We start from the raw sequence: 21170 nt of genomic DNA on the forward strand, positions 1-21170 counted from the left end.
CTGGAATTTAGCCAGTTAAGCTACAGAAGTGGCTGGTGTTTCTAATTTTTTTCACAGTGGAAAAATTGTTTTGCTTTTTCTGATAAAGCCACTAGGTATATCTAAAGAACAACCTCAGGCTGGACATGGTGCCTTAGGCCTGTAATCCCAACACTGGGAGACGGAAGCGGGTGGATCACAAGGTCAAGAGTTCGAGACCAGCCTGGCCAACACAGTGAAACCCCATCTTTACTAAGAATACAAATTTTTTTGTTCTGAGATGGAGTCTCGCTCTGTCTCTCAGGCTGGAGTGCAGTGGCTCGAGCTCAGCTCCCTGCAACCTCTACTTCCAGGGTTCAAGCGATTTTCCTGCCTCAGCCTCCCGAGTAGCTGGGACTACAGGCATGTGCCACCGCACACGGCTTAAGAATACAAAATTTAGCTGGGCATGGTGGCGTGTGCCTGTTATCACAGCTACTCAGGAGGCTGAGGGAGGAGAATCGCTTGAACGCAGGAGGCAGAAGTTGCGGTGAGGTGAGATCATGCCACTGCACTCCAGCCTGGGCGACCAAGCAACCAACCAACCTCAGGATGAACAATGCTTTGGAAATAATGCAATGTGTGACCTTGAGGAAATTTTGGCTTATAAATCCGTTTTTTAAAGTAGTTTTTCTCCTTTAAAGTGGTGATCGTAGTAACAAGCACAGAGTTGTACTGAGTAATTAGTTGACTAGTATCTATGGAAAGTACTAGACACTCCCAAGTTTTCCAATTCTGGATTAAGAGAGGCAGGCTTTATGAAAGAGATAACACTGACTACTCAAAGACTTTCTTTTATTAGTACGTGGGCTGGGATTGATGGGAAGGGATAGATGTAGTGGGCAACCATGGTTAGCATCGAATGCCCATCCCAATGGCCATGAATGTGCCAAAGGTGCCGCCACTCTGCATCATGGTTTTCCCAATGCCGCCCATCAGCTCTCGACCCCGCATTCCGATCCTGAGGAGGAAACCAAGATGTGGCTATTTGGTAACAAAAATACCAGAAAGAGTATTAATTGCTCCTTTCCAATTTTTTGCTAACACAAGTCTAGCAACCCCTACATCTCATTTTCCACTTACTGGATATTATCTCTTACTACCTGGGGTAGGTAATGAGAAGGAAAAAGAGTCATCTGGGTCTCCAGGGAATTCTTCTAGTGGATGTCGTACTAACTGCCTTCAGTTTGTGGAAGGCAGCAGATGCAGTGTAAAATACATAGGCAGAGAAACCAGTTTTTTGGACTGGTGTTGCCTGCAGGTTAAATAAGACCCAATAAAGACATCTGTCTTAAGTTTCTTGGTGTTAATGATTTTGGAGTAAGGTTGGGGTTCAAGAGCCACCTCTACAATTTACACGTAGTGTGAAGTGTAAAATGGGCATCTCAATATTATTTACAGGATTTTGAAAACTACAGTATTTAGCACAGTGCTTAACATAGAGTAAGTGCTCGGTAAATGGTAATCTACAATCTGGAGATATAGCAATAACAGCTTCTAAATGTGAAAATGACTTTCAGAGTGTAAAGTTTGACTGCTTTATCTCTGTTGTATCCTGTATCCAGAATAGTAAAACCGTTGAACAAGTTTCTTTCCTCATGCGCAATTGGAAATAAAAATAAAAGCAACAGTAGTAACCAGTTACTGAGCACTTAATATGTGCCAGATTCTGTGCAAAGCGTGCTGATCGAATTTTTAGAACTCTGTAAGGTAGACGCTACTGTCTTCATTCTACACTTAAGGAAACCCAGTCTCCAACTTGCCTAAAGTCACCGAACCAGTAAGAAAAGGGCCAGAAAGCATTTTGACTCTAAAGCTCAAATTCTTAAGCACTGACCCTTCCAACCTGACCTTTCAGAATGAAGGTGGTTTGGTATAAGTCTGGCTCGCGATGGGACAGAGAGGGAAGTCTAAAGGATTAGGAGGCTGTGTTCAGGCTCCAGACCGAATAGGGTAGGGCCGGAAAATCTGGTTGTCCTACCCAGAGATCACCGCCCGCGCCCCTCACCTGAGACAGGAAAAGGTGCCGAAGAGCGCCCCGGCCGCCATGCCCACGGCGCAACCCATCACGAAGCCCATCTTGACGCGGTCGAAGCAGCTTGGCTGGGACTGTCCGTAGGGACCCACGGCCACCGGCATCTGCGGGGGATAGGAAAGTGTGGGCCCAGGCGCTGGCCCAAGAGTCGGGCGGGGACGGAGGCGGCAGGCGGGAAGTGGGCCCAAGGGCTCGGGGGAAGTCAGGGAAGGAAAATCCATGGGTAACCCGACTCCAACACCCTCTTCGCGTTCCGACCCCGCGTCGCCCTGCGCCTACCTCACCTCGCTCGCGGCCTCGGTCGCTCAGCTCTACGTCTCTCACGGAAAACGACGGGGAGGGCGCTCGAGGCCCGATGAATCGCTTCCGGATCGCGGGGAAGCACTTCCGGGAGCCTGGGGCCCAGGACTGCAGCCGCTTCGGAAGGTGGGCTCTGCCAGCGGGACCATGCTGCTCCGAGCCGCTTGGAGGCGGGCGGCAGTGGCGGTGACAGCGGCTCCAGGGCCGAAGCCCGCGGCGCCCACTCGGGGGCTGCGCCTGCGCGGTACGCTCGGGTCCCGCTCTCCGGGAGGCTCGGACCTGTCCCCTCCGCGCGGCGACGCAACTGAATATTCCGGAGCCTTCCTGTCCACTCTGCTGCTCAGACTCTCTGACCCTTTCTCTCAAACGACACATCCCTCAAACTTTCTTAGGCGGGTCCCCGAACGGTTGACCCCGGCGCACCACCCCTCGCACCCTGCGCGACAGGCCCCCAGAGCCATGGAGGCGCGTCCTTCAGACCACTCCTGGCCAAGTTACAGATGCTGCTCTGGGCTCCCGTGCAGACCGTTAGCTTCGGTCAGAAGGGGCTGCACCTACTCTGGCTCCACGTTCCTTCTAAATGGCCTCGCCCTTTACAGTCTTCCTCCCTAGGAGACCATTTGAATATCACCTCAACAGCCCCTCCAGGAACCCTCTCTCCCTCTCCTTTACCTCCTTTTACAGCGTGTCAGGTATCTTCTGCTGTTTTCTTTCCATTGAGATTTGACCCCAGCATCCCTTACACTTATCTCACCCCCAGCCAGATTTTTCCTTCTGCCCTTTGGATGCCATGCGTTCATAGAGTTGCCTTCGGTCTAACTTGGCCACTCCGTTCCATTTTTTGTCAGTTGGAGACCGTGCTCCTCAGTCTGCTGTTACCGCAGATACAACCTCTGCCCCGGAGGCGGGACCAGTGCTGCGACCTCTCTACATGGATGTACAAGCTACAACTCCTCTGGTAAGGATGGAGCTTTTCCCAAGGCTGCTTGTTAGGAAGTAAATGATGGGCGTGACCACGCAAAGCAATGGCTGAATCCCTGGAGAAGTGAGAGCCTAGAAGGTGTGCTGGAAAAAGCACTGAGCCAGGAGTCAGGAGGCTTAAATTTGAGGCCACTGGCAGTGTGGCTTTACTACTCACCAGCAATTGACCTTGGTCAAATCACTTCAGCGCAGGCTCTATCGTAGTAGTTAAAAGCATGGGCTCTGGAATGAGCGGAACCACCACTTAGTAACTGTGTGAACTTGGACAAGTTTTAAATGGGTTAAAAGACTAATGCAAGTTTTCACCAATGTGTGACAAGGGGTATTTGCCTAGGCCCTGTCCTGTCCCAGCCCCTTGTAGATCACATTGCCTGGCGGGAATGGAAACACCAGCAGAAACAGATGTCGGAACAAGGCAGTGTTTGTAGACTACCTGAGGGGAGGCAGAACGATCTGAGTTGGGATGGGTTGTGAGTGGGAGTGTATTAGGTTGATAGTTTTGTGGGAACAAAAGAATGTTTGAGGCCTCCTCTAGGCCGTGCCTGAGGGGTTGAGAGTGTCTTGAGGCAGGGTGGGCAGATCTGAGGGGTGGGGTGGGACCTGAATTGACGATGGGCTCAAGGAAAATGATCTGTTCTGTTGTGCTCAGGACCCCCGGGTGCTTGATGCCATGCTGCCTTACCTAATCAACTACTATGGGAACCCACACTCCCGGACACATGCATACGGCTGGGAGAGTGAGGCAGCCATGGAACGTGCTCGCCAGGTTAGTACACAGGAGTCTAGGAAGTCCTGCTCGCCAGGTTAGTACACAGGAGTCTAGGACGTTCTAAGGTCAGACAGGGGCTGTGGCCTGTGGGAGGCATTTCCTTCTTGGTAGGTGTGCATGGAGGTAGAAATGGTTTGGGATTCTTTCTGGAAGAGATTCAGAGAGCAGCCTTGGAGTTTGACTGCAGGCATTTGATTAGTTCCCATATTTCCTGGCTAAATGACTTGGGCAAGTTATCTAATTTCTCTAAGCCTTATTTTCCTCACATTTAAAACGGAGATTCTACTCTGTAGGGTTACTGGGTGGGTTAAATAAGACCATGTTGGTAAAGTGTTTATTAACACAACACCGATAAGTAAGAAGTACTGTAAGTAGTAAGAGCTCAATAGTTCTTTTTTTTTTAAGAGATGGAGTTTTCACATGTGTTGCCCAGGTTGTAGTGCAGTGGTGTGCAATCTTGGCTCACTGCAACCTCTGCCTCCCAGGTTCAAGTGATTCTCCTGCCTCAGCCTCCCAAGTAACAGGTATTACAGGCACATGCCACCACGCCTAGCTAATATTTTTGTATTTTTACTTATTTATTTATTATTATTATTTTTTGAGACAGAGTTTTGCTCTTGTTGCCCAGGCTGCAGTGCAGTGGCACAATCTTGGCTCACTGCAACCTCCGCCTCCCAGGTTCAAGCAGTTCTCCTACCTCAGCCTCCCAAGTAACTGGGATTACAGGCATGCGCCACCACGCCTGGGGAATTTTGTATTTTTAGTAGAGATGGGGTTTCTCCATTGTTGGTCAGGCTGGTCTTGAACTCCTGACCTCAGGTGATCCATCCATCTCGGCCTCCCAGAGTGCTGGGATTACAGGCGTGAGCCACCATGCCTGGCCTAATATTTTTGTGTTCTTAGTAGAAATGGAGTTTCACCATGTTGACCAGGTTGGTCTCGAACTCCTGACCTCAGGTGATCTTTCCACCTTGGCTTCCCAAAGTGCTGGGGTTACAGGGGTGACCCACCACACCTGGCCAATAGTTAATTAAAAAATAAAATAAAATTATTAGTTTGCATTGGGCTGGAAAAGAGCCTGGGATCTGGGATATAACTAGAATTTGATTCTAATAGGTGCAGAGCTTCATCCAGGGCAATTTGGTGAATGCAGTGGAGCTCTTCTTGCTCCAGGGCTGTCCCACCTGTGTCTGCAGCTCTATTTCTGCTTGGGGAACTGATGTTATATATCTCTGTTTCTTGACTTGCAGCAAGTAGCATCTCTGATTGGAGCGGATCCTCGTGAGATCATTTTTACTAGTGGTGCTACTGAATCCAACAACATAGCAATTAAGGTAAGAGAAGGGAACCAGAGGGCATATGTGGGCTTTCCTGACCTGGGAGATAGTGTCCGTCCACATCATTTGGACTCGTATATGTATTTCACAGCCACCCATCCCCACCCTATTGTGAAGAGAGGGCTTACACTCTTTCTGATTTGTTGCTTCCTTTAACTCTTTGCAGTCTACTCTTTAAGTCTTTGCTTCTGTTGGTCTGAGTTGAGTGAGGTAATTGGATAGCAAAGGACGTGGCCCTCAGGCCATTAACCACTTGTTTTTTTGTCTGGCAGATACTTCAGAGAGTGGATAATGGTGATTGAACCTTTTCTCCATTCTTTTTTTTTTTTGAGAGAGAGTCTCACTCTCTTGCCAGGCTGGAGAGCAGTGGCACAATCTCAGCTCACTGCAACCTCCGCCTCCCAGGTTCAAGTGATTCTCCTGCCTCAGCCTCCCAAGTAGCTGGCACTACAGGCGCCTGCCACCATGCCCAACTAATTTTTGTATTTTTAGTAGAGACAGGGTTTCGCCATGTTGGCCAGGATGGTCTCAATCTCTTGACCTCATGATCCGCCTGTCTCGGCCTCCCAAAGTGCTGGGATTACAGGTGTGAGTCACCATGCCCAGCCTTTCTCCATTCTTTTTATCTAGTAACAACAAGTTATATGTGTGATTTCAAGGCTGCCCTCCTCTCAGCCTTCCTTTTTCTTTCTAATGAGATCTATTTGCAACAAGTTCCTCCTGTTTCTTTAGATATCTCCATTTTGAAGTGCTTGTCTTTGTGGTGCCCTCTGCAGGCATTCACATGGTCACCCATTCTGGGATCAGTCATTTTGTCCTTAGTACATAAAAGATTTTGGTGCTAATGCAAGGAAAATGATACTTTTAGTAGTCATGTTGGTGTTTCATAGAACATAATCACATTTCACTGGGCCTGGTTGCCAGGATTACTTGAGTAAATGCCAAGGCTCTGATAAACTATGTCTTGCTGTAGTTTGAACTCTGGCTCCACTCGGTCTTATCTTTGTCTTTGAACTGTGCTTCCAGCATTGGTTTCTTTGACCTTGGCCTGAATGTAGGAGGCCTAGGACGGGCTTCAGGGTCATCAGCACTCTGCCTGATCATGTTAGCAGGAAGACGTCTTTCCTTGGGACTGCAGAGACCACAGAGTCAGGGTGAAGTTTCCTCCAAAGGTGGAGATGATTTCTGAAATGGAGAGCATTTTCAAAACTTTGAAAATATTTTCTTTGGAAGTCTCCACAGTTTCCAAACCTACAGGTCAAGGATTGCTAAGAGTACCTGTGGTGGTGTTTCTTTTAATCTCCATAATTGATAGAGTAAAATAATCTGTAAGTTATTAAAGAAATCTACGTCATGGATAACTGTGATAAAATAAGGTGTGTGGGTGGTGAAATGTCATCTAAATGAAGTTTTTATAAACAACTGTAACATTTTGAACTACCATCACCATCCCACAACCATTTTTTTTTTTTTTTTTGAGACAGAGTCTTGCTCTGTCGCCCAGGCTGGAGTGCAGGCGCATGATCTCAGCTCACTGCAAGCTCTGCCTCTTGGGTTCATGCCATTCTCCTGCCTTAGCCTCCTGAGTAGCTGGGACTATAGGCACCTGCCACCACGCCTGGCTAATTTTTTGTATTTTTAGTAGAGATGGGGTTTCACCATGTTAACCAGGATGGTCTCAATCTCCTGACCTCGTGATCCTCCCGCCTTGGCCTCCCAAAGTGCCCCACAACCATTTTTACATTACTGATGTAAATACTTTTTGGGATAAAATAGAGTATAAATCAATTATACATGTTTCTCATTTATGTTCTTTGTCCTCATGAACAGACCATTTTTACATAGTTATAATTTTGGCCTATATGTTTTAATATTCTGCTTTTATTTTATTTATTTATTTATTTTTTAACAAGCCAGGGTCTCGGCCGGGCCCAGTGGCTCACACCTATAATCCGAGCACTTTGGGAGGCTGAGATGGGCAGATCACCTGAGGTCAGGAGTTTGAGACAGGCCTGACCAACATGGTAAAACCCCATCTCTACTAAAAATGCAAAAACTAGCCAGGCGTGATGGCGCACGCCTGTAATTCCAGCTACTTGTGAGGCTGAGGCAGGAGAATCCCTTGAACCCAGCAGGCGAAGGTTGCGGTGGGCTGAGATGGCGCCATTGTACTATATCCTGGGCAACAAGAGCAAAACTCTGTCTCAAAAAAAAAAAAAAAAAAGACACTGTCTTACTCTGTCACCTAGGCTTGGGTGCAGTGGCACAATCACAGCTCACTGGAGCCTTGAACTCCTGGACTCAAGCGATCCTCTCATCATAGCCTCATAAGTAGCTAGGCTTACAGGCGTGTACTAGCGTGCCTGGCTAATTTTGTTGTTTTAATTTTTGTAGAGATGGAGGTCTCACTATGTTGCCCAGGCTGGTCTTGAACTCCTGGGCTCACGTGATCCTCCTGCCTTTGCCTCCCAAAGTTCTGCGATTATTCCCTTCAGCCACTGCACCTGGCTTTGTATTCTGCTGTTAAAGGTAATGTTCTTTTATAAGCTCTGGGGGGAGATAGATGCACATTTTCTTTTAAGTTTTTAGTTTTTGAAAAATAATTCTGTCACATGTGGTGTGTTTTTTTAAAACCAATGGAAAAATTTAAAATGAAGTGTAGGCATAGGGTCACACCTGTAATCCTAGCACTTTGGGAGGCCGAGGCAGGCAGGTTGTCTGAGCTCTGGAGTTCGAGACCACCCTGGGCAACATGGGAAAACCCCATCTCTACTAAAAAATACAAAAAATTAGCCAGGTGTGGTAGCCATAATCCCAGCTACTTGGGAGGCTGAGACACGAGAATTGCTTGAACTCGAGAGGCAGAGTTGCAGTGAGCTGAGATCATGCCACTGTACTCCAGCCTGGTGACAGAATGAGACCGTCTCAAAAAAATAAATAAATAAAAATAAAATAAAATAAAATGAAGTGTAAATCTTCCTCTCCTTCCCTGAGGACCCCGATCCCTGATCCTGTTCTACAAAGTTGATACTATTAATTCTTTTTTTTTTTTCTTTTTCAAGGGAGAGTCTCGCTGTGTCACCCAGGCTGGAGTACAGTGACGTAATCTTGGCTCACTGCAACTTCTGCCTCCAGGGTTCAAGTGATTCTCCTGCTTTATCCTCCCAAGTAGCTGGGATTACAGGAGCCTGCTACCACGCCCAGCTAATTTTTGTATTTTCGGTAGAGACAGGGTTTCAACATGTTGACCAGGCTGGTCTCGAACTTCTGACCTCAGGTGATCCACCTACCTCAGTCTGCCAGAGTGCTGGGATTACAGGTGTGAACCACCGCTCCTGGCCCTTTTTTTTTTTTTCCCCCTTTTTCCTGTTTTTTAAGACAGAGTCTTAATCTCACCTAGGCTGGAGTGCGGTAGCCAGATCTCAGCTCAAGGCAACCTTGACCTCCTTGGCTCAGGTGATCCTCCTGAGTAGCTGGGACTACATGCCAGGCTATTTTTTTTTTTTTTTTAGTATAGATGAAGTCTCACTATGTTGCCCAGGCTGGTCTTGAACTCCTGAGTTCAAGTGATCCTACCACCTTAGCCTCCCAATGTGGTGGGATTACAGGCATTGACTACCACTACATCCAGCCCCTTTTTTTCTTCTTCTTTTCTTTTTTTTTGAGACAAAGTCTCGCTCGTCGTCCAGGCTTGAGTGCAGTGGCTCGATCTCGGCTCACTGCAAGCTCCACCTCCCGGGTTCATGCCATTCTCCTGCCTTAGCCTCCCAAGTAGCTAGGACTACAGGCCCCCGCCAGCATGCCTGGCTAATTTTTTGTATTTTTAGTAGAGACGGGTTTCACTGTGTTAGCCAGAATGGTCTTGATCTCCTGACCTCACGATCTGCCCGCCTCGGCCTCCCAAAGTGCTGGGATTACAGGCGTGAGCCACTGCACCTGGCCACTGTTTTTTTTCTTAAATGAGATAAATGGTTTTTTTAGTTTCTTGTAATAATTGAAATTCCAGAAATTTTTTAATGTACCTTTATTGTTTCTTCTGATATTAACAGTAATAACCTACTTATGACTTTGTTTACTGTTATATCACTGGCACCTAGAAAATTACTTGGGATACTGGAGGTGCTAAATATTGGTTGAATGAATGAATCATAAATTCCAATAATATAGAGAACTCTAAACACATTTTCACTGCTAATTTGCTGTATATTTCTCCAGATTTTTAAATACCTACATTAATCTGTGTACTATTATTATTTTAATAGATTTTATTTTTTATAGCAGTTTTAGGTTCACAGCAAAATTGAAAGGAAGGTACAGAAATTTCCTATATATGCCCCGCCCCCAGGTATGCACAGCCTTCTGCCATTATTAGCATCTTCCATCAAGTGGTACATTTGTTCCAATTGACGACCTGGTATGGATACATCATTATCACCCAAAGTCTATAGCTTACATTAGGAATCACTGGTGGTGTACATTCTGTGGGTTTGGACAAATGTGATTTATTCTAGTGAATTACTGAACTTGAGCGGGCTTCAGGAAACCCTGAATTTGTATTTGACTGGGCAGAAGTATGGGTAGCTTGAGACCCCTGGGACTTATGTCTGGTATCTGAACTAGGGGCAGTCTTATGTGATTGAGCCCTTAATCCATGGGGTTTTCACTAAGTCTGCAGAGTTAGCCTCAGAATTGAATTAAAGGATACTCAGTTGGTATGAAAGAACTGGTGTTGGAGCATACTGTTCTTGCCCATTTTTCCTTTACAAATGATGTTGAAGTCATTGCTGTCTCTGTGAGTATGTTCTCCTTCCATCTATCACCACCAATTTCTAGGGGGTGGCCCGATTCTACAGGTCACGGAAAAAGCACTTGATCACCACCCAGACAGAACACAAATGTGTCTTGGACTCCTGCCGTTCACTGGAAGCTGAGGGCTTTCAGGTCACCTACCTCCCAGTGCAGAAGAGTGGGATCATTGACCTAAAGGTAGGAGTGGCTATTGGCAGGAGGAGCAAAAATGGAGGAACTTGGCTTCAGCCTGTAAATTTCTCTTTTGGGTCCTAGCTGGAGCTTGAAGGAATAGATCTAACAGTTAGGATAAAGTTTAGAGAAATGGGCCTGGCAGAGAATGAGATCATGTTCCCCTTGAGTGTGTACTGTCCTCCTTTTCTCTGGAGGACTTGTTTCTTTTTCTTTTCTTTTTTTTTTTTTTGAGATGGAGTCTCGCTCTTTTGCCCAGGCTAGAGTGCACCTCACTACAAGCTCCGCCTCTTGGGTTCACACCATTCTCCTGCCTCAGCCTCCGAAGTAGCTGGGATTGCAGGCGCCCACCACCACGCCCAGCTAATTTTTTGTATTTTCAGTAGAGACGGGGTTTCACCGTGTTAGCCAGGATGGTCTCGATCTCCTGACCTCGTGATCTGCCCGCCTCAGCCTCCCAAAGTGCTGGGATTACAGTCATGAGCCACAGTGCCTGGCCTTCCCTTTTTCTTTTTTTGAGGCAAAGTCTCGCTCTGTCATCCAGGCTGGATTGCAGTGGTACAATCTCGGCTTACTGTAACTTCCACCTCCTGGGTTTAAGCAAAGTAGCTGGGACTACAGGCATGCACTACCAGGCCCAGCTAATTTTTGTATTTTTAGTAGAGATGGAGTTTCTCCATGTTAACCAGGCTGGTCTTGAACTTCTGACCTCAGGTGATCCACCTGCCTCAGCCTCCCAAAGTGCTGGGATTACAGACGTGAGCCATTGCACCCAGCCTTGGTTAACTTTTTTTTACTAATCATAAGTCTTTGGGAATTCATTCCTTGCTGCATGTGCCAGTAGTTTGTTCCTTTTGATTGATAAGTAGTAGTCCATGTTATGGATGTACCAAAATCATCTGTTGAAGGACATCTGGGTAGTTTCTAGGTTTTTGCTATTATGAATAAAGTTACTGTGAACATTTATGTAAGATGTTTTGTGAATTTAATTTTCATTTCTCTGGGATAAATGCCCATGCGTACAGTTACTGGGTTGTATGGTAATTTCATGTTTAGTTTGATGAGCAATAGAAACTGTCAAATTCTTTTCCAAAGTGGCTGTGACATTTACATTCCCACTAACAATGTATGAACCATTCAGAGTCTGTGCATCCTCACCAACATTTTGTGTTGTCGCTGTTTTTAGTTAACTATTCAGATAGGTATGTAGTATAAGACTCCTTTTCATGACTAAGCTTGCCTATATTCTGATTTAGGAGGACTTTGTTTGCACTATCTAGTCACCTTACTCCTGCATATCCCTAGGAACTAGAGGCTGCTATCCAGCCAGATACTAGCCTGGTCTCAGTCATGACTGTGAACAATGAGATTGGAGTGAAGCAACCCATTGCAGAAATAGGTGAGTATCATGGCTTATCCCTGATCCCTGCCCACTATGGGGGTCTGTATGATGTAGTAGACTGAGAGCTGTAATACTCTGTGGAGTGTAGTTAGGTAATCAAGTGAAAGAGAGCCTAAGTACTTTGTTCAAGGACATTGTAAGTATCACAGCCAGTATTTGAATCCAGGTCTATTACCTTTTTTTTTTTTTTTTTTCATTGAGAAAGAGTTGCCTAGGCTGGAGTGCAGTGGTGTGATCTCAGCTCCTTGCAACCTCCACCCCCTGGGTTCAAATGATCCTCCCGCCTCAGCCTCTCAAGTAGTAGGACTACAGGTGTGCACCACTATGCCTGGCTAATTTTTGTATTTTTAGTAGAGATGGGGTTTTGCCATGTTGGCCAGACTGGTCTCGAACTCCTAACCTCAGGTGATCTGCCCTCCTTGGCGTCCCAAAGTGCTGGGATTATAGGCATGAGCCACTGCGCCCCGCCAGGTCTAGTACCGTTTATGGTTTTTAATTTTATTGCAGTTGCTGCCAAAACCAACCACAAAACAAAAAAGCCTTCTACCCTTTTTCATTTTAGAACATCTTTTTATTATCCCCACGTAGAGCTCACCCTGTAATTTCTTTAGGCACATTAGCACAAAGATCTCTTAATCTTTTTTAATCAAAAGGGATCTAGAAACTAATCTGACATTTTGAAAGACTAGTGTTAATGAGGTGGTAAGAATCGTATGCATGAGAGTATCAGGAGTGTTTTGATCTGGTGCTTTGCCCTTCACCTTTTTTATTCTAAAGAAGGGAAGCTCCTGAGAGACAGAGGGAGGAAGGAGGAAGGGGGAGGAGAGAAGGAAAAGAGGAGGGAGAAGGGGTGGAAGGACGGAGGGGAGGAGTTTAATATTGACAGAGGTCATTTACTATTGTTGGAGATAATTCACATTGCATTGTGGGACAGTGACAGATGACTTTCCAACATTGTGCTGTGGGTCTTCCCCTCTGTTTCCTCAGGGCAGATTTGCAGTTCCAGAAAGGTGTATTTCCATACTGATGCAGCCCAGGCTGTTGGAAAAATCCCACTTAATGTCAATGACATGAAAATTGATCTCATGAGCATCAGTGGTCACAAAATCTACGGTCCCAAAGGTACCAGCCCCTCTAGAGTTCTTTCTGTACCTTCCAGCAAGACCTTTGGTAGGTGTTTGTCAGAGTCATTGGGGACTGCTATTGCTCTCAGAGGAAGTTGTACATTCAGAGTCCCTTGTAGAATGCAAATGTCATTTAGCAATAGGAAGAAACACTTGCCTGTTTGTAGACCTTAGCAGTTACTATACATCAGGCCATTCTTTCTTGCTGACTTTAACAAATCCTTAGCAAGCATGTAGATCTTAATTTGGTTGAGGAAAAAGGGGTTTTGTCAAATCAAATTTATCTAGATAGGCCCAGCTATCTTGTTTTCCCCACTATGATGTGCAGAGCAACTATTTGAGTCCTTCATTCCCAGTGTCTTGCTATAGCTCAGGGGAAGATTGCATGGGATTTGACATCTCTGTGTTTATTATGATTATGATTTTTTTTTTTTTTTGAGACGGAGTCTCGTTCAGTCGACCAGGCTGGAGTGCAGTGGTACAATCCAGGCTCACTGCAAGCTCCGCCTCCTGGGTTCACGCCATTCTCCTGCCTCAGCCTCCCGAGTAGCTGGGACTACAGGCACCGGCCACTACGCCTAGCTACTTTTTTTGTATTTTTCATAGAGACGGAGTTTCACTGCTTTAGCCAGGATGGTCTCGATCTCCTGACCTCATGATCTGCCCGTCTCGGCCTCCCAAAGTGCTGAGATTACAGGCATGAGCCACCACACCCAGCTATCTTTGTGTTTATTCTTAGAAGACTTCATAGTCTGTCATCCTGTTAGTCTCTCAAGGATACCTATTTGTTCCCTATTGTCCTATCGGAATGTGTTCAAGCTTGAGTTGTGCCTCTTTCCCTTAACCCTCGGGAATAGACTGTTGTCCTCTGTTTTGTGAAGGTAACCATAAAATATCAATATAAAATATAACTCCTCTTTCTCAAGTGAGGGCCTTTTTTGGGTTGATGTCTGTGCTGGTATCCTTTTTGTACCTGCAGGGTGTGTTATCTGGGTGTATACCTTGTGGAAGTAGGTATAATAGCTTCTGGAAGTATGGAAGATGGCTTCTGAGGGTTCCCAGAGGTTGTAAAGAGTGTTTTTTGTGAGCTATTATTTCAAAAAGCTCAATAAGAATTCTATCTTTTAATAAAATGTTGCTTTTATTGTAGATAAGTCTTTTTGATAAAAACCAATGAACTCAGGCTGGATACCCCATTCTTCATCACGTGCCTATTTCACATTATATGTCTGTGTTAAAACATCTCGTGGGCTGGGCATGGTGGCTCACGCCTGTAATCCCAGCACATTGGGAAGCCAAGGCAGGTGGATCACGAGGTCAGGAGTTCAAGACCAGACTTATCAACACGGTGAAACCTCATCTCTACTAAAAATACAAAAATTAGCCGGGTGTGGTGGCGTGTGCCTTTAATCCCAGCTACTCAGGAGACTGAGGCAGGAGAATCGCTTGAACCCAGGAGCCGGAGGTTGCAGTGAGCTGAGATTGCGCCACTGCCTGGGCGACGCACAAGACTCCCTCTCAAAAACAAAAAAAAAAAATCTCATGTACTCCATAATATATATATCTCCTATGTACTCACAAAAATTAAAAAAAAAAAAACCAATGAACTCATTGATCAGAAGCTCTGATCAACACTTACATGTGTACAGGTATCCCTCATTATCTGACCTCCTACTTTCCAAGTCCAGAATCTAAATAGATTTAGATAATGTGATATTCTTCACTGTCCAGACATGGTATTTCAGCATTTGCTGTTTGAATTTGGGAACTGCATAGACTCAGATAGTATAAGATTCTTGAATTTTTTAAATTGGAGAAATGAAATAATTCTTAATAAATACAGTTTAGTACATTATTTTATTCATTTGTTTTATAGGGACAAGGTCTCACTCTGTCGCTCAGGCTGGAGTGCAGTGGTGCTATCCTACCTTGCCGCAGCTTCAATCTCCTGGGCTCAAGCAACCCTCCTACCCCAGCCTCACCAGTAACTAGCACTACAGGTGTGCACCGACACCCTGGCTAATTTTTTTTCTTTTTTTCTTTTTTTCTTTTTGAGACAAAATCTTACGCTGACGCCCAGGCTGAAGTGCAGTGGTGTGGTCTTGGCTCACTGCAACCTCTGCCTCACAGGTTGAAGGGATTCTCCTCCCTCAGCTTCCTGAGTAGCTGGGATTACAGGCCCACTGTGCCCAGCCACACCTGGCTAATTCTTTTTTTTTTTTGAGACGAAGTCTTGCTCTTGTCCCCCAGGCTGGAGTGCTATGACGAGATCTCGGCTCACTGCAACCTCTGCCTCCTGGGTTCAAGCGATTCTCCTGCCTCAGCCTCCTAAGTAGCTGGGATTACAGGTGCCTGCCACCATGCCTGGCTAATTTTTGTATTTTATTTTATTTTATTTTATTTTTGAGATGGAGTCTCACTCTATCACCCAGTCTGGAGTACAGTGGCGCCATCTTGGCTCACTGCAAGCTCTGCCTCCAGGGTTTTTACCATTCTCTTGCCTCAGCGTCCCGAGTGGCTGGGACTACAGGTGCCTGCCACCACGCCCGGCTAATTTTTTTTGTGTGTGTATGTGTTTTTAGTAGAGATAGGGTTTCACTATGTTAGCCAGGATGGTTTCGATCTCCTGACCTCATGATCCACCCGCCTCGGCCTCCCAAAGTGCTGGGATTACAGGTGTGAGCCACCACGCCTGGCCTAAGTTTTGTATTTTTAGTAGACATGGGGTTTCACTATGTTGGCCAGGCTGGTCTCGAACTCCTGACCTCAGGTGATCCGCCCCCTTCCACCTCCCAAAGTGCTGGGATTACAGGCGTAATCCCGCTCACGGCCTGATGCCTGGCTAATTTTTAAAACAGTTTTTGTAAAGATAGAGGTTTCACTATGTTACTCAGGCTTGAATTCCTGACTTCAAGCAACTCTCCTGCCTCAGTCTCCCAAAGTGCTGGGATTACAGGCATGACCCACTGCACCCAGTTTATTTAAAATCTGGTGTCCTTCATAATAAATTTGGAAACCACTGCCTTAATTTTTATAGTACCTCCATTCTCAGCATAAACAGTTTTTCTGTGTGGGAGAAGAACTGTCAAGTGCCAATTCTATTCAGAAGCCCTGATTACTTGGTGAATAACTCCGCATGCTCATGCTCATATTTTGGCACAAAATTTCTGTAATTAGGCTTGTTTAGTCACAGGTTATACACATTTTTAAGTTTTTTGTTTTTTGAGTCAAGGTCACTCTGTTGCCCAACCTGGAGTGCAGTGAATGTCACGATCATAGCTCACTGCAGCCTCGACCTCCTAGGCTCATGTGATCCTCCTGCCTTAGCCTCCAGGGTAGCTGGGACTATAAGTGCATGCCACCATGCCCAGCTAAATTTTAATTTTTTTTTTTTGTAGACACGGTGTCTCACTATGTTTCTCAGGCTTGTCCCAAACTTCTGGTCTCAAGTGATTGTCCTTTCTTGGCCTCCCAGAGTGCTGGGATTATAGTCATGAGGTGCCATGCCTCACCAATTTTTTTTTTTAATTTTAATTTTATTTTGAAAAAGTAATATTCATGTGGTTCAAAAATCAAAAACTACAAAAAGTGCACAGACAGCTGGGCGCAGTAGCTCATGCCTGTAATTGCGGCACTTTGGGAGGCCAAGGCGGGCGGATCACGAGGTCAGGAATTTGAGACCAGCCTGGCCGACATGGTGAAACCCCATCTCTACTAAAAATACCAGATTAGCCGTGTGTGGTGGCAGGTGCCTGTAATCCCAGCTAATCAGGAGGCTGAGGCAGGAGAATCACTTGAACCGGGGAGGTGGAGGTTGCAGTGAGCCAAGGTCGCGCCATTGCACTCCAGTCTGGGCAACAGAGCAAGACTCTGTCTCAAAAAAAAAAAAAAAAAAAGGCACAGACAAAAGTCTACCTCTCACCTCTGTCCTCCAGCTATGCAGTTCTCTTCTGGGGAGATAATTTCTTTTTTTTTTTTCTGATTTTCTCTGGTTATGGGGAGGCAATTTCTTGGGTTTTTCTACAATTACCTATGTGTTTACAAACAAGTATATACTTCTCCACCTTTCTTTTTTATCCAGATGATAGCATACTGTACTCACTGTTTTGATCTTGCATTTTTCACCTAATAATACATCTTTTTTTTTTTTATTGCGACAGAGTCTTGCTGTGTCACCCAGGCTGGAGTGCAGTAGTGTAATCTGGGTTCACTGCAACCTCTGGCTCCCAAGTTCAAGCAATTCTCCTGCCTCAGACTCCTGAGTAGCTGGGATTACAGGCACGTGCCACTACACCCAGCTAATTTTTGTATTTTTAGTAATTACGGGGTTTCACCATGTTGGTCAGGCTGGTCTCGAACTCCTGTCTTCATGATCTGCCCGCCTCAACTGCCCAAAGTGCTGGGATTACAGGTGTGAGCCACCATGTCCGGCCCATAATACATCTTTTTTTTTTTTTTGATAATGGAGTTTTGCTCTTGTTGCCCAGGCTAGAGTGCAATGGCACCATCTCAGCTCACCACAACCTCCACCTCCCTAATACCTGGGATTATAGGCATGTGCTACCACGCCCGGCTAATTTTGTATTTTTAGTAGAGACGGGATTTCTCCATGTTGATTAGGCTGGTCTCGAACTCCCGACCTCAGGTGATCCGCCCCCCTCGGCCTCCCAAAGTGCTGGTATTATAGGCTCCCAAAGTGAGCCACTGCGCCTGGCCAATACATTTTTTTTTTAAAGCTAAAGCTAAAGTACAGACTTTATTTGAATTTCAACAGTTTTCTAACAATGTATCTTGGAGATTTTATGGTATCAGTTCAGAACAAGCTTCCTCTTTTTTTTTTTTTTTTTGGAGACGGAGTCTTGCTCCGTCACCCAGGCTGGAGTGCAGTGGCATGATCTCAGCCCACTACAACCTCTACCGCCTGGGTTCATCTCGTGTCTGAACCTCCCGAGTAGTAGGGATTACAGGCGCCTGCTACCATGCTTGGCTAATCTTTGTATTTTTAGTAGAGACAGGGTTTCACCATGTTGACCAGACTGGCTTCGAACTTCTGACCTCAGGTGATCTGCCCGCCTTGGCCTCCCAAAGTTTCCCAACTTCACATTATAGGTGTGAACCACCACACCCGGCCTTCTCATTCTTTTATACACTTGCTTGGTATTTCATTGTATGGACATGTCATAATCTATTTGACCATTACCTGATGATGGACATCTGAGTTGTTTCCAGTCTTTTTGCTATTATGAGTAATACTGTAATGTATGATGGCATTTCATATAGCATAGGGAGCTACTTTAAACCATTTTTATCATTACTCCTTCTGGCATTTATCTTCCAGATGTTAAATAATTTTCTAAATACTATGCTTTTACTGCTGTTTCTTCTTTTCCTTAAAATTTTTTATTTAGAAAAATTTCATGCTTACAGAAAAGTTGAAATAATATTTTTATCCCTTTGGAAAGATATATTGTTTTATCTACTTTTCTCTCTTTTTTTTGTAACAAAATTTGTTTCCCAGGGGTTGGTGCCATCTACATCCGTCGCCGGCCCCGTGTGCGTGTGGAGGCCCTGCAGAGTGGAGGGGGGCAGGAGCGGGGTATGCGGTCTGGGACAGTGCCCACACCCTTAGTGGTGGGGCTGGGGGCTGCGTGTGAGGTGGCACAGCAAGAGATGGAGGTATGGGGAGAGCAGTTCCCTCCCACAACTTCTTCCCCTGTGCTGGGTCTCCTATTTAGAGGCTTCTCAGCATGACTGAGGCAGATTTCAGCGGGGAGAGAAGGCTTAAGAAAACTCTTCCTTGTCCTGGTGCTGCCTACCTTGTTCTGAGGGAGGCATTATGAGCTCCAAAACCCACGGCCTTTTAGTAGTTATCAGCTCATTTATTTCTGGATAAGTAAATGAACCCTTTGTCCAGTTATCAAGTGCCTTTTGCATACCAGGCACTATGCTCAGTACTGGAGATACAGTGTTCTCCATGAGTACATAGGATGATAGGTGGGGCTGATACATAGTCACTTCCGGTTATAGGAGAAGAGTTTCTCAAACTATGTCTTTCTGAGCTGGTTGATGGTTTTTGCCTAATCCTTCCCTCCCTGCTCTTTAGTATGACCACAAGCGGATCTCAAAGTTAGCAGAGCGGCTGATACAGAATATAATGAAGAGCCTTCCAGATGTGGTGATGAATGGGGACCCTGAGCACCATTATCCCGGTATGGACTTGCTCTTTCTATCCTCATTCTGGTAGAGGCTGAGACTCTGAGACCTGTCTCACAGTATTTCTTTCCTACAGGCTGTATCAACCTCTCCTTTGCATATGTGGAAGGGGAGAGTCTGCTGATGGCATTGAAGGACGTTGCCTTATCCTCAGGGAGGTGAGCTGGACAGCATAGATAGGGCCTGCGGCAGGGCCACTTAGAAGAGTCATATAGGCTATTAAGCTTCCCAGTGTGGAGATGATAGGCATAAGCGCTCTTGATTAAGGGTAAAGGTCATTTTGTAAGTGCCTCTTTTTTTTTGGTTGGCTGGGTAGCTGGGTACAGACTGAAGTTTACCACCCTAGGAAGGCTTCCTGGGGTAGAATTTTGTGCCTTTTATGGTCCCAGGGGATGTATGTATCTGTTCTGGGGTAACACTAGCAGTTCTGTTACAGACCTCCAGATTTGAAGATGCTCCAAAGGCCACTAAGTGTTTGGCTGCCCTTCAGGCTGGTGCAGATGGTGTATTGTGTCCTGAGGAAGTGAGCACATGGTCCTCTGCTGCCTCTTCTTGTCAAACCCATGTGGTATCATGCTGTCACACTTTGCCAGCATCCTTGCTCAAGGAAGTCATCCACCATGGGGGCCAGAGGAGCTAGGTTCACACATCTAGGATGTGCAGGGTAGTATCAGGTCCTTTAGTTCTGCCAGATTAGAAGGTCTCTTGTTTTTTCCAGGGTATGACTCCAGGGCCCTGGGGGATGGGAACAAGACTGAGGGTTTGTGACTAAAGCAGATGTGGATGATGAAGTGAACAAGGTTCGTGTCTCTCTCCTCAGTGCCTGCACCTCTGCATCCCTGGAGCCCTCTTATGTCCTCAGAGCAATTGGCACTGATGAGGATTTAGCGCACTCTTCTATCAGGTCAGTGAGTTGAGCTGCAACATTTATGAAAGGCATTCTCTTACATTTTTCATCTCCTATTACAGTTTTTTTCTTTTTCCACCCCGAAGTTTTTCTCAATCTAGTTCTCCTTATCTCTTCTCATAACCTTGTGAAAGTTTATAGAGCAGTGGTTCTCAGACTTCATGGAGTATCACCTGGGAAGTTTGTCAAATATGATATCTAAGTCCCACATTCAGATATTCTGATTCACTAGGTCTGGGGGAGGAGTAGAAAACATCTCATGTGATTTTAATGTGGGTGATCCGTAGACCATGTTCTTTTTTTTTTTTTTGAGACAGAGTCTTACCCTGTCGCCCAGGCTGGAATGCAGTGGCATGATTTCAGCTCACTGAAATCCCTGCCTTCCAGGTTCAAGCAATTCTCCTGCCTCAGCCTCCTGAGTAGCTGGGACTACAGACATGTGCCACCAGACACAGCTAATTTTTATATTTTTAGTAGAGACGGGGTTTCACCATGTTGGCCAGGCTGGTCTCAAACTCCCGACCTCATGTGATATACCCGCCTCGGCCTCTCAAAGTGTTGGAATTACAGGCGTGATCCACCATGCTTGGCTGATCTGTATACCATGTTCTGAGAAACTCTGCCCTAAAGGAAGGACCATGTTCTTCTCTCCGTATCTTTTGCGTTGTAGATCTTTAGTGAGTATTTGCGGAATGAATTTATCCTAGTGCCAGAGCTCTGATGGGGAGCCATTCTCCTGTGCCTTTTTTCAGGTTTGGTATTGGCCGCTTCACTACAGAGGAGGAAGTGGACTACACAGTGGAGAAATGCATTCAGCATGTGAAGCGTCTTCGAGAAATGAGGTATACATACTGTATCAGACCCTCTGGAAGAAACTATTGCTGTCTCCCCTCTTGTCCTTAGGCTATGTGTTTACACTGCCAATATCAAAGTTCAAGAGTACTTGGATTTTAGGATTTAGAGATTCCACAAAGCAAGAAAGTGGATCTTCTTGGCTACTTGCCATCACAATGAGAAAGTGTTTTTAAAAACTAAAGAACTGCCGGGCGCGGTGGCTCAAGCCTGTAATCCCAGCACTTTGGGAGGCCGAGACGGGCGGATCAC

General features: G+C 45.8%; 2 protein-coding genes across 6 annotated transcripts in view; one reads left to right on the forward strand and one right to left on the reverse strand.

The window, feature by feature from the left end:
* Nucleotides 1-794: 794 nt before the first annotated feature.
* On the reverse strand, nucleotides 795-2479 carry ROMO1 (reactive oxygen species modulator 1). 3 transcript variants are annotated; one of them, XM_011929139.1, is made up of 3 exons: nucleotides 2338-2479; nucleotides 2027-2157; nucleotides 795-979 (listed from the first exon to the last, which is right to left on the reverse strand). In XM_011929139.1, the coding sequence occupies exons 2-3, from the start codon at nucleotides 2155-2157 to the stop codon at nucleotides 871-873; spliced, it is 240 nt and encodes a 79-aa protein (XP_011784529.1). In that variant the 5' UTR covers nucleotides 2338-2479; the 3' UTR covers nucleotides 795-870. The 3 variants fall into 3 exon arrangements, with proteins under 3 accessions (XP_011784529.1, XP_011784530.1, XP_011784528.1); XM_011929140.1 differs by lacking the exon at nucleotides 2338-2479 and adding an exon at nucleotides 2295-2332; XM_011929138.1 differs by having other exon boundaries at nucleotides 797-979; nucleotides 2333-2473.
* Nucleotides 2432-21170, forward strand: part of NFS1 (NFS1 cysteine desulfurase) — a 22345-nt gene continuing 3606 nt past the window's right edge. The window contains exons 1-12 of one of the 3 annotated variants that reach the window (XM_011929135.1): nucleotides 2432-2597; nucleotides 3202-3311; nucleotides 3984-4100; nucleotides 5354-5437; nucleotides 10274-10426; nucleotides 11726-11819; nucleotides 12810-12944; nucleotides 18465-18622; nucleotides 19050-19155; nucleotides 19236-19317; nucleotides 19980-20063; nucleotides 20819-20908. In XM_011929135.1, coding sequence (XP_011784525.1) covers nucleotides 2501-2597; nucleotides 3202-3311; nucleotides 3984-4100; nucleotides 5354-5437; nucleotides 10274-10426; nucleotides 11726-11819; nucleotides 12810-12944; nucleotides 18465-18622; nucleotides 19050-19155; nucleotides 19236-19317; nucleotides 19980-20063; nucleotides 20819-20908 — 1310 coding nt within the window. In that variant the 5' untranslated portion in view covers nucleotides 2432-2500. The other 2 variants (XM_011929134.1, XM_011929136.1) reach the window with 2 other exon arrangements.

This window comes from Colobus angolensis, unplaced genomic scaffold (assembly GCF_000951035.1).
Source record: "Colobus angolensis palliatus isolate OR3802 unplaced genomic scaffold, Cang.pa_1.0 Scaffold8, whole genome shotgun sequence".
In the NCBI taxonomy this organism is placed as follows: domain Eukaryota; kingdom Metazoa; phylum Chordata; class Mammalia; order Primates; family Cercopithecidae; genus Colobus; species Colobus angolensis.